The sequence below is a fragment of the Helianthus annuus genome, chromosome 14 (assembly GCF_002127325.2).
Source record: "Helianthus annuus cultivar XRQ/B chromosome 14, HanXRQr2.0-SUNRISE, whole genome shotgun sequence".
In the NCBI taxonomy this organism is placed as follows: Eukaryota; Viridiplantae; Streptophyta; class Magnoliopsida; order Asterales; family Asteraceae; genus Helianthus; species Helianthus annuus.
Window position 1 is genome coordinate 141,807,847 of NC_035446.2, and position 14,223 is coordinate 141,822,069.

The 14,223-nt window shown below is 37.8% G+C and overlaps 1 protein-coding gene and 2 long non-coding RNA genes across 3 annotated transcripts; 1 reads left to right on the forward strand and 2 right to left on the reverse strand.

Annotated features, from left to right (window-relative positions):
• Positions 1-307: 307 nt before the first annotated feature.
• On the forward strand, positions 308-3,329 carry LOC118486571. Its single transcript, XM_035983110.1, has 2 exons — positions 308-1,370; positions 3,053-3,329. The coding sequence occupies exons 1-2, from the start codon at positions 308-310 to the stop codon at positions 3,070-3,072; spliced, it is 1,083 nt and encodes a 360-aa protein (XP_035839003.1). The 3' UTR covers positions 3,073-3,329.
• A 1,367-nt stretch (positions 3,330-4,696) lies between these two features.
• On the reverse strand, positions 4,697-6,172 carry LOC110905994. Its single transcript, XR_002573574.2, has 3 exons — positions 6,096-6,172; positions 5,047-5,103; positions 4,697-4,746 (listed from the first exon to the last, which is right to left on the reverse strand). It is a non-coding gene; the product is annotated as an uncharacterized LOC110905994 (long non-coding RNA).
• A 2,930-nt stretch (positions 6,173-9,102) lies between these two features.
• On the reverse strand, positions 9,103-10,222 carry LOC110905993. The gene is made up of 3 exons (XR_002573572.2): positions 9,818-10,222; positions 9,679-9,730; positions 9,103-9,248 (listed from the first exon to the last, which is right to left on the reverse strand). It is a non-coding gene; the product is annotated as an uncharacterized LOC110905993 (long non-coding RNA).
• Positions 10,223-14,223: the final 4,001 nt, after the last annotated feature.

Consider the following 14,223-nt stretch of genomic DNA (forward strand, 5'->3'; position numbering starts at 1 on the left):
TGATAGATGAATGAGATAGGTATCGATGAATTGAATTGGGTTTTACCCTTCTCCCTCTCTTAAGTGTTCTTCTTTTCTCTTTATCGATCATTAAGAATTTGTACCGTAACAGTGGTATCAGAGCTGTTCGATCTTCGGACAACTCGTGATTCAAACTTCAATTCGTTTAAATTCAATCTAATCGATCGTTTCAAACACCGTTTCATTTCGATTCACTGGAATTGATCATTTGTTCGATCAATTCTGCTTCAATTCGATTCAATTTTTACCCTAATATTGAATTAGTTCAACAAATCAACAACCAAGAATGGTGTTCTTGTGCTCATGTGGGGGTTTGATATGGGTGAACAGAGTTCACGTTTGTGGAACTATTAGGTGTTCTTGTGGTGGGATGAAATATGAAGGCAGGGGTCATTGTTGTGGCTACGTACCAGATTATTCAAAACCACCAACTAATTGGGAACTTTACATGGGTTACAGAAGTTGGGATGAATGGATAGGATCTCCAACATGGGGAAAACGAAGCCCTAGCTTATTCGGAACCAAGAATCAAGATACAAGAATTCTAAATACTTCATCATCCATGGAAGAGATCAAGAACTTCCAACAAACAGGTTCATTTGAAGATTATTGTAACACAATTGATTTCCTTCTTACCAAAGTAATTCTTAGTGAGGATTATGCTACAGAATTATTTGTGAGGGGTCTCAAATCTGAAATTAGGAGTTGGGTTCAATTCTTGAGACCTAAAACACTTGAAGAGGCTTATAAAAAGGCAAAGGTACAAGATGATTTCCTTAACATTTGCCTTCGCAATAAAGAATTAAAAAAAGTAGAAGGTCAATCTTTTAGTGCAAATAGTGATGAAAAGTTTAGCGAAATTGAGATTCAAACTGTTGTTGAATCTGAAAATGGGGTTAGGGTTCAAGAAACCATTGATCAAAATGTCATGATTGAAAATGAAATTGATTCTTTAAATCAAGTTTTAAGTACTCAACAAACAATTAAAGATGAATCCATTCAAGATGAGTGTAGTGAAGATAATTTGTATGGTGAAATGTCCAAAGAGGTTGGGAATAAAATTCAAGAATTAAGTGATGGTGACGATTCAAAAGAACAGAAAGGAAAGCATAACGATGAGGATTACATTGATCTTGGTGATGATGATATCGCCAATGAATGTGTTCCTTTTTGTAATAATCTTTGTAAAGATACAGCTGAAAATGATCCTGCGACAATCAAGAAAAATTTAGAACCTGAAATTCTACGTTGTATATCAGATTTAGATCAAGAAAACAAAAAAATGAAGTGTAGGACACCTTGCTGGAATTTGCAAATGCACCTCCTGTTAGACTACCATGTTAAAGTTGGTGAGTATGTTAGAATCCTTGGTTTAACAAAAACTTTCAGTTTAGGAAAGAAGAAAAAGAAACAATTAATTTGGATAGACACGGGTTGGGTTTGTAACATGGAATGTAGAAGTGATAAGACTATTGGGTCTAAATATGTTATTGAGAAAATTGACAGAAACAGGGTTTGGAAAGTTGGATTAAATGTAGGTGTTGTCTTCAATGAAAAGACTACATATGAAGCTATTCCTTTTGAATATGGTGACTTCCAAGAAGATGAAAGCATTGCTGAAATGCTCATGAATGAGAACAGTAAAGTTTTGATGGGAATAAGCAGGTTCAAACGACTTAATTACCAAAACGCAAGGAGTTGTTTTAGTGCAGAATTTGAGGCTGCTTTACCACAGAAACTTTTTGCCTTTGGTTTATTGTTAGTAAAAAGTTCATGTGATCATGTTAATTGGTGGTGCGCTTTTAATAAGTCAAGAAAAGCATCAATTCGGTGTCGCTCATTATCAATAGGGATATTATGGAGAAATACTATTGGCATCGAAAAAAATAGTTTAAGGAGTATTGATGCAACTGTTCTTCTTATGATGGTTCATATTATGGATCGTTGGGCTAACGAGGAGGGTCCATTTGCAGTAAATTGTTCAGCCATCAAAGAACTTGTACATAAAATATATTTAGAGGCCAAGAAATTTGCAAAGGAGTGTAGTAATTGGGTGTCTGCGGCTTATGGTGGGATATCTAAATTTGGACAGTTTAAGTCAGCGGAGCAGTGCGAAACTGTTATTGATACACCTGGAAGGTTAATAGAATTGCTATGGAAATTGTTTAAGAAGATTTGTGAAAAAAGTCTGCTTACTTTTGTTGACCACTTGACTAAGGGTAACACTTATAAAGGGAAAATCAAAGTCATGGGTTTTTATTTTAATGCTTTGATTTGGTTTTTGATCAGCATGACTGATATAGGGGTGGAAGTCAAAGGAAGTCATACTCTGGGTCAACACTCATTAATTGTGATTAAAGTCTTTCTTGCAGAGGTTGCAATTATTATTTCCAGTTTCAAGGAAAATACAATTTTGAAGAAGCAATGGGTTGAAATACATTTGTGGGCTGGTTACATGATGGCTACGGATGACTTGTCAAGGAAATTGTTATGGGTGATGATTTTGTTAGAGGTGAAAACTTGGCTACAGATGAAGAAAGAAAAGCAAATTTTCATCTTAGAGTTTGCTGGGAATGAAGTAGTTATAAGGGTGGGAATTGGATAAAAACAATTCAGGTTACAGGTTGCATCTGATGTGCTTGTTAGAAGAGAATTGTTATAATCAATGTGCGATTTTTTGATTCTTGAGGACAAGAATCTTTAAGGGGGGAGTATTGTTAGATGACAAATAATAGAGGGACCACTAGCGTAATAGTAGAGTAATATAGGGGGTTATTGTAAACATGTATAAGTGTACTTAATAACTGATAGATGAATGAGATAGGTATCGATGAATTGAATTGGGTTTTACCCTTCTCCCTCTCTTAAGTGTTCTTCTTTTCTCTTTATCGATCATTAAGAATTTGTACCGTAACACAACCTACCACCTCTACCCGCCGCCACCACAACTCACCCTCACCATATTTGAACCCTAACCCCAAACAGATCTGAAATCGAGTTTTGACCAGAGACTTGTTTGTTGTTTGTGTAGATTTGCAGGTTCCGAGTTAGTGTTGGCCGGCCATTCGCATCAGAAGTTTGATAGCGGGGGTTTAATTTGATTGGGTTTTTCTCGCTTAAAATAGGAATTGCAGAAACGAAGACACTGATGTATGCATCAGAAATGGGGATTTCAATTTATTAGTAATGTATACATCTAAATTACGAATTTTCTCAACCCATTGTAAGCTTCAACTTTCAGATTTTGTTTCAGATGAATGTTTTTGTTAACACTTATACTGAGATAGTAATGAAATATATTTGCTACATAATGATAATGCACCATTATCCAAGTAGTTTCGAGCAACCATCTTTCTAGAAAATGAAATATATTATTAACTCAATTTGTATGCAGAATGTTTAAAAATAAAATGTTTAGTGCTACAAGCCAGTTTATTATATTTCTTTGGTTTGAATTGTTAATGGCTTCTGATAAACGCGAAGATTCTGATGTGGTAAGGGTGGGTTCTGGACTTCCTGGTAGAAGAGATAGGTGTGGGAAGAGAAGGACAGTGGTGGGTAGTGGTGGCAGGGGTGCTTCTGGGTGAAAAGACTAATTTGCCCTAATGTGAGATCCATGTGACTTGATTTAACTAGAAAAATTAATTGGGCTATGGTCAAAGGACGTAGGGTGTATTGAGTTTTACAAATAAATGATTGTGACTGTAGTTATTAAAGTTAAAGGGCATCCATTGCAATCCGAGACAAACATAAAGGACGAAAAATGTAATTTACCCTGTAAAAAGTGTGGATACTCTCTCAGATGAGCGGAAGGGGAGTAAAGACAAACCAAAACTAACATAGTCTTGGTGTCTTAGCCTACCCGGCCTATTCTTTTGTTTGTATTTCTTTCTTGGTGTCGGGTGCTAGTTACTTTCTAGGTAATTCATGATCTTTATGTTATTTGACATCCTCTTTCTACTTACTTTCTAGTTACTAATCCAACCCTTTCTCCGTCCTTTTTTTTCCTCTCCAACTATGAAAATACACTTTATATTACTTGGACTTCAAAAATAAGGCGTTTTAGCCGGAAATCTCATATGGAGTATTATTTTCATCGCACAGGATAAAGGTAAGGTTCGTTCTCATCTTACCCTTCTAGGCGTTGTTTGTAAGTTTTTTTAACTTAGACAAAAAGAGGTCAAAAGATATAGATTTGATTCCGCCTCGTTCTTTTTAGCGCGAGCCATCTTAGCAAGTGCACCGAGTATTTACGCTTATGGATTTTTAGCAGTTTCATTTTATAATGTGACAAGAACGACTAATTTTGGTTTTATTAGCAATTTGTTTTATCTATTGTATCTTTAATAGTACTAGAGGGTAGGCCCGTGCGATGCACGACATGACAAACAGTTAGCGTCCTTCATTTTGTTGTGCGTTCGGGGAAAATGTTTATGTATGGATAAAAGATAATTAGCCAAAAGACAATGTAAGAGAAGCCATACAAAACGTGATAAGAGCTTGTACCATAAGCCGACCACACAAAATTTAAGGCGTGCATAGCACAGGAAACTTTGTTGCGTAATCTGTTTAAGAACAAACATGTATGCCAAGTCTAAAAACATACATTACAGGAAAAAAACTTAAAGGAGTTCATAAAGCTTCCGGTTTTATTCAATAATTCATGAAATCTTTTGCCGCTAATGCATGGCCATGTAGTCGACGTTCCCCTTAGTAGTTTCTTGTCTACAACAGGTTTAAGGAAGTAAACATAAGCAACGGGTATGAGCTAGTCAAATCAAATATCTATATGCTTATAGGCAAAATATATACCTTTCACCTGGAGCTCTACCCACAGAAGTAGGGCTGGGAAATAAAAAAAGGAAATGTTAGGCAGAACTTTAACTTGGATGATGTATATATTAGTAGCTCATATGCCATTATTTTGTACAAAAAAATTGATAGAATGTAACTTCGTTCAAGTAGTGACACAACACAAATGGCTATGATGTGTAAAACGTATATGCTTATAGGCTAAATACATACCTTTCACCTGGAGCGCTACCCACAGAACCATCTGAATCAGAACCTTCATAAGTAGGGCTGTGAAAGAAAGAAAGGAAATGTTAGGCAGAACTTTAACTTGGATGATGTATATATTAGTAGTTCATATTCCATTATTTTGCACTAAAAAGTTGATAGAATGTAACTCCGTTCAAGTAAATTCCCATTTATGAACAACAGTTCAAGCTCGCTGAAGTTCAATTCATTCCATTTAGCTATTTGGCATGTATAAATAGGGGAAAAAAGCATAAACCAATGATTTAACTTAAATATCCAAACGAACAAAGAAGCATAAACAAATTCACTACAAATTTCATCATAATCGATATAAAGAAAGGTAACCTTACGGAATGTTGGAATCTAGTGGTAATGCCCGCGCGTTGCCGACTTACCGCGGGTAAGTTCCATTAGAATGCATTTCAACACTAAAGCGATGGGCTCGTATGCGTTCTCAAATCGAAAAAGCACATATCAAAACCAATGGTGTCGATCGTTTCTATTTTGCAGTTCGGCCACCAATAGGCTGATCACTTCAAAGGATCATGCTTCAGTCCAAATTAATGTTGGTCATTCGGACGAAAATGGTCTATATACTGGTCAATTTTCCACCTTTGCACTCTGCGGTTTCGTGAGAGCCCAGGTTTGTCCTTTTTTTCCAATTTTACAATAAAAATATTATTTTATAATGTTGGAACAGTATATTATTACAATGCTAGTTATAAAACTTTATGGGTTATCTTTTTCATTTTTACTTGTATGGATCAAAACTGTCATCAGCTTAAAAGTAATATATTGAAAACATATGTTAGCTCTTGTTTATTATTATTTATTAGTTTATATTATTTATATCTATTTTTTCATATTTTTCCATTTAATAAGTATCAGTTTTATAGCGAGTCATAAAGAAATAAACATGATGTTTGTATCATATAATATTCAATTTTGAACATTTACTTAAACACAACACAAATGGATATGTAGTTATGTGGTTCATGGAATTTGGTAAGTCAAAAGTATATATAGAAACTTACATGTACTTTCTGATTGTTTCTTTGAGCTTAACCGGTGTTGGTATTGTCATCACCCCTTTACCCTTCCTAGTCATAGGAGTATGAGTGGTAGATCCAACGGATTGACAACTGGTTTCGTCTGGGAGCACACGCTTGCAGTTGAAGCTCTCAAAGGCCCCATGATGGTAGTATGTGAATGCGTCAACTTGGATGGTTCGGGTGGTGCCCACAAGTGAGTGTAAGTAGTTTGGGAGCGCTGAGATGCTACCGTTAGAGTTCTGTATCATGACTGGAGTGAAGCTATCCTGGATGCTTTCGGAATAAACGGTGTAGATATGCGAGAGACCCGATTCCACATTGAGTATAGACTGAGCAGTGGTGCTTGTTAGAATCTATGCAGTGTCATCGAAGCACACGATGAACGCATTTGCCGTGGAATCGAGCACATCAAGTTCAAGATGGAACCTGTTGAAAGTTTTTTTTTCAGATGTGAAAGTGTATAAAGGCGTTTGCCAACGCAGATAACTATAGAATACCAAAACCGAACCTTGCTCAGGGAAACATAACTGGGTTTTCACAGCCAGCACACCACAGCTCCCCGTGATCACACGATACACCTTTCATGCATTTTCCTCCTCCACACATAAGTCTGAACCACTCTTCGCTATTACGTACGCCTTTAATCACCACACGACAATTGAACTCAGCATTCTGCATGGATTAGAAGAAACATATTTAATGTATGGATAATAATAATGCCGGGGGAAACAATCGAAATTATAGAAAGTGTTGATACCGTGTTTTTCTTATTCTCTCGACCATGGCGTAATATTTCTTCAAGAGTCGCCAAACTTTCTAAACAGTTAGCAACACCAGTGGTTTTCTTCATGTTGGCAGGTGTCTTCCGATATTCAGTCACAGGTTGCATAATAAAAGGGAGGATGCTTGAATGTAGCTGTGTATATATAGAGACATGATAAGTAGGCTCTTGGGATGACCTGTGGCAGTTTTCATTTTAATGAAAGTTTAAATGCAAAAATGTTATAGGATCTGAATATGAGAAGTCATCAGGTGTAAAGTTGCTCACACATCTAATTGCATTAATGATAACAAATAATAATAATAATATTAAATGATGATAACATATATTTTGATGTTATGGAATCTGAATATGAGAAGTCTATATATATATAAATCTATATTATTAAATAAAATGGATGAGTTAATTGGTTAAAATATTATATGAAAATCGTTTGGTAATTCCTGAAAAATGAAAAAAAAAAACCAATTTTAGCAAAATAAGCAAAAACCATTTCATAATTTTTTTAAAATGTATGATAATATGAACTATGAAGGCTGAATAAGTACCAGATACGCTCCGTCTTCTCTGGTATTGATGGTTGCGTGAAATACGACAGAACTTCGGTCAGCATATCTTCGGAGCTAATATTGGATGTCCATGTCGATTTCGAAACCGAAGAATGATTACCTGACCACAATAATTCTTAGAATTAACATTAGCTCCATTATCAAGCAGCAATGCAACAATCTAAAACCACAAAACACCAAAAATAAAAAAACAGCATAACCACAATAATTCGTAGAATTAAAATCAGCTCCATTATCAAGCAATAATGTCCAGGTAATACCGGTTTTCCAATCGCGTCCGTTACATAGAAAATGTTTAGAGCCATACCCATTGTTGTAGATATCTCGGCCTATGTTACGTTCATCGCGTTTTCTCTAAACGTTCGTGTCACTTGGGCCAACAGCCCGGGTTTGTCGGGTTTGAATAGCTCGAGACGCACACCCTCGGGTGCCCTTCTTTCAACCGCGGCTTTTAAACACATGATCACTCGTTGCTTTTCGGCTTCTGAACTAATCGGGCTTCCATCTATATGTCTGGTATAAAATTCCTGAAAAATGAAAAAAAAAACAATTTTAGCAAAATAAACAAAACCCATTTCATAATTTTTTTTAAATGTATGATAATGTGAACTATGAAGGCTGAATAAGTACCAGATACGCTTCGTCTTCTCCGGTATTGATGGTTGCGTGAAATACGACAGAACTTCGGTCAGCATATCTTAGGATCTAATATTGGATGTCCATGTCGATTTCGAAACCGGTATTGATGGTCACCAACTGCGTTACTTCCCCATGTACCGAAGCTCAGGATTATATCTAGAGTAGCTGCAGGATAAAAAAGCACACACTAAATGTCACAACAAATTACTAACATGTCAATGTAAGATGCTTTAAATGTCAAAAATGAATTAGTAAAACAATCACATTCCAGCAATGATGACTCAATAAAAAATAGGAATGATTTAAATGAAACTAATGGAAGAAAGGGGCGGGACATACCTTGGATAAAGTTAAGTACAGCATAAGTAATGAATATACTCAAGATACTTTTAATGACATCCTCTTCAAAAATTCCAAAAATTGACCCGTCTTCATGCCATCCAACAATTACCATAGCCTGCAATAGCAAGATGACATTCAAACATTACCAAATAGCGATTTAAATAAAGAACATATAAAAAACAGCGTTGGTAAGCAGTAGTTTCATGTCTTTAACAAAAGAACAAACGTATTGGGCCACGAACAATTATCTGAGTTATGATAGGTAACGAATGAACTGACGTTTTGACGGGTTCTTACATCGCTCTAAACATAAGAGAGGTAGCCAACTAACCAAACGTGTTCTATTTGCGGTATCCATTGTAAAACATCAACAAATAACTTTTAATTACTTGGAATATAACTTTTTTAATACCAATGTTAAAAAGGCAATGAAAAGTATAACGTACGCAGCTAGAATGCAAGCTGGGCCCTCCAGAACAGCGGTTCTTCCTTCGACCGCGATTACGGCTGAGTCCCTCCCAACGTATCTGGAGTCACCTTTGTTGTATTCTTTCCCTGTTAGTTGTAAAGAGATGCATTCAATTGATTTTATATTTATTAGAATACATAAAATGCAGATGATTAGAGTTACAAAATAGCATGTATATCAAGAACTTACAAACTTCTGCGAGGTAAGTAGGATTCTTCTGCTTGAAAAACTCAGGGGTGAAAACAAAATAACCAAAAGGATCATATGGGTGAGGTCGGTGAATACCCACCAGCACATGAGAATTTTGTCTGTTTTTCATATTTTGGGAAACCGCCCTGTCAAATCTCAATCAACTCACAAATCTTATTCACATAATGTTCAAATTCACATCAACATTAACCTAATTAACCAATTTACAATTGCCAGCACACCAGTGGATCAATCATCAATACAAACCCTAAATCTCCCAATTGCTCATACAACACACGTACACATTCATTTCTATAAACCTAAAACCTTAGTTATTAAAGCGAGCGCCCATGCGCGCCTAGGCGCAAATAAAGCCCCAGGCCCAACAAATCGCCCTGAGTGTGCCTCACGCCTTTAATAATAACAATGCTTCAGGTTAGTCCATGTCATAGTTAATAAAGCGAGTACCCGGGCGCGCCTAGGCGCAAATAAAGCCCTGGGTCCAACAAATCTCCCTGAGTGCGCCTCGCGCCTTTAATAACTATGCTTAAAACCACATATTCTTAACATTATTACCTTCTGTTCGATCTCAGGAACCTTCAATACTTTCAAATTCACCTCTCTCTTTCTGAAATTGAGAAGAATCAAACGAAAGTTTGTTAGAAATTGAAGAAAAATTACTTCTAATTCGATGGAAAATGGAAATAGAGCTTACATTTCACGCACGGTCTGATCGATCACCTTCATGAAATCCATGTTTGATTTGCAGAACCATGAATAATGAATGAAGATTTGGAGTTTGTTGATCGAAAAGAATGCCAACCAGTTACAATAAAAAAATCAACCAATCAATTACGAATCAGCTGCGATGAAGAATACAAATCAACAAATCAAATGAAAACAAAAACATAACAGCTTACGGTATGAAGAGATTGGAGGGCATCGGCCACGGCGACATTGGTGATATTAGCAGGGATCTTGTTCAGTTTCCAGAGATAGAGATATTGAAGCTCTCTTCTGGTAAGCTGTGGAAATTCATGAGATCTGAAAATTGGCTGGAATATCAAAGTTCAGGCAAGGGTGATGAAGGTGAAGAGACGAACACATTCACTCAATGGGTGAAAACCCTAATTTGCCCCACCAGCGTCTTAAAATTTTGAAAAAGTTGCAACTTTAGGCCCTTTAAAATGGCTTCTCTCTACTGTACATAATGCTTCAAAATTTATACGCAAATAAAATTACTATCATGTCCATCACTTTCCTTTTTAATATATTATAGATTATAGATTATTTTAAGTATTGTATTTAAAACATCATAAATGTTGATTTTAAAATAGAACATGTAACTAAATTTTAGATTATATATAGATGACAAGAAAGGCCAATCTACGAGCTTCTAGTTATTAACCGACACATTGAATGAATAATTTAATTTGCCATTCATGCAGGATTAGGTCACACGTTTTCTAAAGGAACAATATAATATATCTACAGTTCCTAAAGATCATTCAACGGATAGAAGGTGATTCCCAGTTCTTTCTTATTGATCTAATAATTCTATACACACACACACATACATATATATATACATAGAGGCTAGTTAACGTATATTACGGCTTAACATACGATCGGTACGTCACGAATTACGCACGATCATTTGAAAATCACGCATGTCATAAACCTCAAAAAGCCTAATCACGCATATTGAAAACATAAAATCACGCACGTTAATCACGCATGCCCTACTCCCAGTTCAAAAATCGCATCCCCTGTCCTACGATCTGAAATCATTGTTACTACCCTCTGACTCCAATCGAATCAAAGCTTGGTCATGTCCCTTCGTCCTCTGTTCTACAATTTGATTTCGAGGGTCGACATTTTGATGAAACGTTTCAAAATCAACGATAAATTTGAACTCGATTCGATGAAATTGACTGAACAATGGCGAATTTGAAGTGAAACGAAAAGAAAATTAAAACGAATTGGACGAAATTGATCAAACCCGGGCTAATTGAAAAAGAACAATAATCACGCATCTTATATACAAAAATCACGCATGTTGTCGTACGTGATGTACGTTAAGACGTAATGTATTTTACACTTTTTCTATATATATGCCCATCCCTACACCCTAGGTCCTGCTGGATAAATAGGTGAAAATAGCATTTTTCACAAATATAGGAAAATGATTTTTTCCTATTTTGGACTAGAAATAAATATAATAAAATGAGCGGGTTTTATGTATTTATTTGTGGGTTTGTGTTCTATGTTGGAAGAGCTTCGCAACGAACTAAACCACGTCCAAAACCGAGCTAAGATGAATGAGATATCGATGCTCAAAATTGGGTGTTTGAAACATTGAATGCTAAAACAAAAGGGAAAGTAGCACCTTGTCCCACATCGGAGGAGAGATGGAACTTAAATGGGTATTTAAGGTGGAACTCTCCATCCTTATTGTTTCATGGAAGCACACACTAGTGTCCTCGCGAAGGGTGCAGAGCACCCTAACTCGCACTCGCAAACACACGCACGCGCGCGCGTGGCATGGGCGATGAGGCGCTTTGATGGCGCACTTTGCACTTCGCACGCTCGCATCGCCGAGAGCCGCCTTTGTATTTTTGACCGCGTGCGCGTGGTGGAGCACAAGGGTTGCAAGGACCAAGTGGTAGGTGATGTGGCGCATGACGTGGCAGTCATGCGCATGCGCGCGCGAGTACACATGGCACGGAGGCGCGCGGTTGCGCGCATGGTGCATGGGTCCTGCTGTGTCGTGCGCGGCGCACCAGAGTGAGCCAATACGGCGTGACTGTGTGGCGCGCTCGTATAGGCTCACAGGTGACGTGGCGCACGCGCGCATGGACTTGAGCCAAGAGGACGCACCGCGCATGGTGACGTGGCGTATGCGCGCATGGCAGTGAGCCAAGAGGACGCACCGCGCATGGGCATGCAGACCTGGGCGCATACGCACAAGGGTGATTTGCGCGCGCACGCGCGCGCAGAAGCTTCCAGCATTGAATGACAGTGCAGTTTCAGTCCAGCTTCGTAACTGACGAGTTAATAAGCTTTAACTGAGAATTAAATGACGTATTAAATTGCATTGAAGACGTTTAATGCAATTTAAACCTCTCATTTAATTCGTTTTTGGCTGTTTCAAACCGGGAGCTGTATAAATACAGCTCCATACCTTGCTGTAGGGATACAACGTAAAACCCAGCAACACAACAGCAGATTCAACTTTCTCTCTAGAGTTTTCTGATCCTTTTTCTTGCAGCTTTCAAGGTAGACATCGGGTTGTAGGCGAACTCCAGCAGTACTACTGCTCCGGCTGTTGTACCCTGGGAAACAAAACGAGTCTCCTGGGAGACTCGGAATTTGTTTTAAGGGAAGCGTGTTGAACACGTGCCTCAGTCAATTCTGCTTCTATTCCTTTCTTGTATTTGTTTGTTTCAGTTGTAATAGTATTTTGTTTTTTCCAGCTTTCTGTATTGTAATCAATTTAATAAAATTTGTTTATTTTATTCATTATTACGCGAACGGTTCTTACAATCTTGAAACAATTTTTTAAAACCGTTCGTGTAATCAAAACCATTCTGTTTGTGATTCAAACTAGTTTTGTTTTCACTCAGTTTGTGTTTTAAAAACATATTTTTTTTGTTTTCTTCTTTAAAGGAGCGACTTTGGTTGAAAACAATTGGTTAGATTTCAGTTTTTGTCCTAAAATTGCTAATAAACTTTCTGCCTTGGTCTTCAAAGTTGGACTTAGAAGCCAGTCAGTAAGTTTTAAATATTAAGAATTTTCTGTTTTTTGGTCTTCAAAGTTGGACTTAGAAGCCTAAATAGTAAATTTGTGGTAAAATTAAAATTTAATAGTTTACTTCTGGTTTTTGCGTAAATCAGATTTTTTGACTAAAACTTTAAAATTTTAATTTTTCAGCATGTCGAACGAAAACGTCAACGTTAACAACACGAATGTTGTGACGGGAACCCCCCTTAACGCCACCACTGTGGGAGCGTCCACAGTGGCCAATCACGCTGAACGACCCGAGAAGTTCTCGGGTCTACACTTTAAGAGGTGGCAGCAGAAGATGTTCTTCTACCTGACCACCATGAACCTTGCGAGGTTCTTAACGGAAACCGCTCCCCAACCTGTGGAAGGGGAGACCGACACACAAAGACAGTGTGCGGTAGATGCGTGGAAGCATTCGGATTTCATATGTCGTGGCTATGTGTTAAACGGCTTGTCGGATGCGTTGTATAATGTGTACTACAACGTCAAGACTTCCAAAGACCTTTGGGATGCCTTAGACAAGAAGTACAAAATGGAGGATACTGGTACAAAGAAATTTGTGGTAGCCCGTTTTTTGGATTTCAAAATGGTTGATTCTAAAACAGTTATGAATCATGTCCAAGAATTCCAGATTATACTTCATGACATCTCTGCGGAAGGCATGACACTTAGCGAGACATTCCAAGTGGCAGCGATGATTGAAAAGTTACCTCCTAGTTGGGTTGATTTTAAGAATTATCTTAAACACAAACGAAAGGAGATGACTATAGAGGACCTTATTGTTCGTCTTCGGATTGAAGAGGACAATAGAATTGCCCTAAAAGGCAGCCTTGCGCAGACTAGTGCTAGCGCAAATCTGGTTGAGCATGGGCAATCCTCTAAGGGCAATAAGGGCAAGGGGAAAAAGGACAAAGGGAAAGCAAAGGCTAGCAACCTTGGACCGAAGAAAGGGGTTGTGAAAAAGAAACCTCAAACGGTCCAAGGGACTTGTTACAACTGTGACGAGCCGGGGCATCGGGCTAACCAATGCAAGAAACCAAAGCGTGAGCGTGCGCACATGGTGGATGAAGACGGAATGCCTTTGGTGGCAATGATTTCCGACAAAAGCGCAATGATGGATGAGGTCAATACTGTGACCAACACTCCTAATGGATGGTGGGTTGATACGGGGGCGACCCGTCATGTTTGTGCAGACAAAAGCCTCTTTACCACCTTCAAGGCGCTTTCTGGAGAAGAGAAGCTGTATATGGGAAATGCAGCCACCGCTACCATCATGGGTGAAGGAACGGTGATCTTGAAGTGGACTTCGGGGAAGGAGCTCACTTTAAGCAACG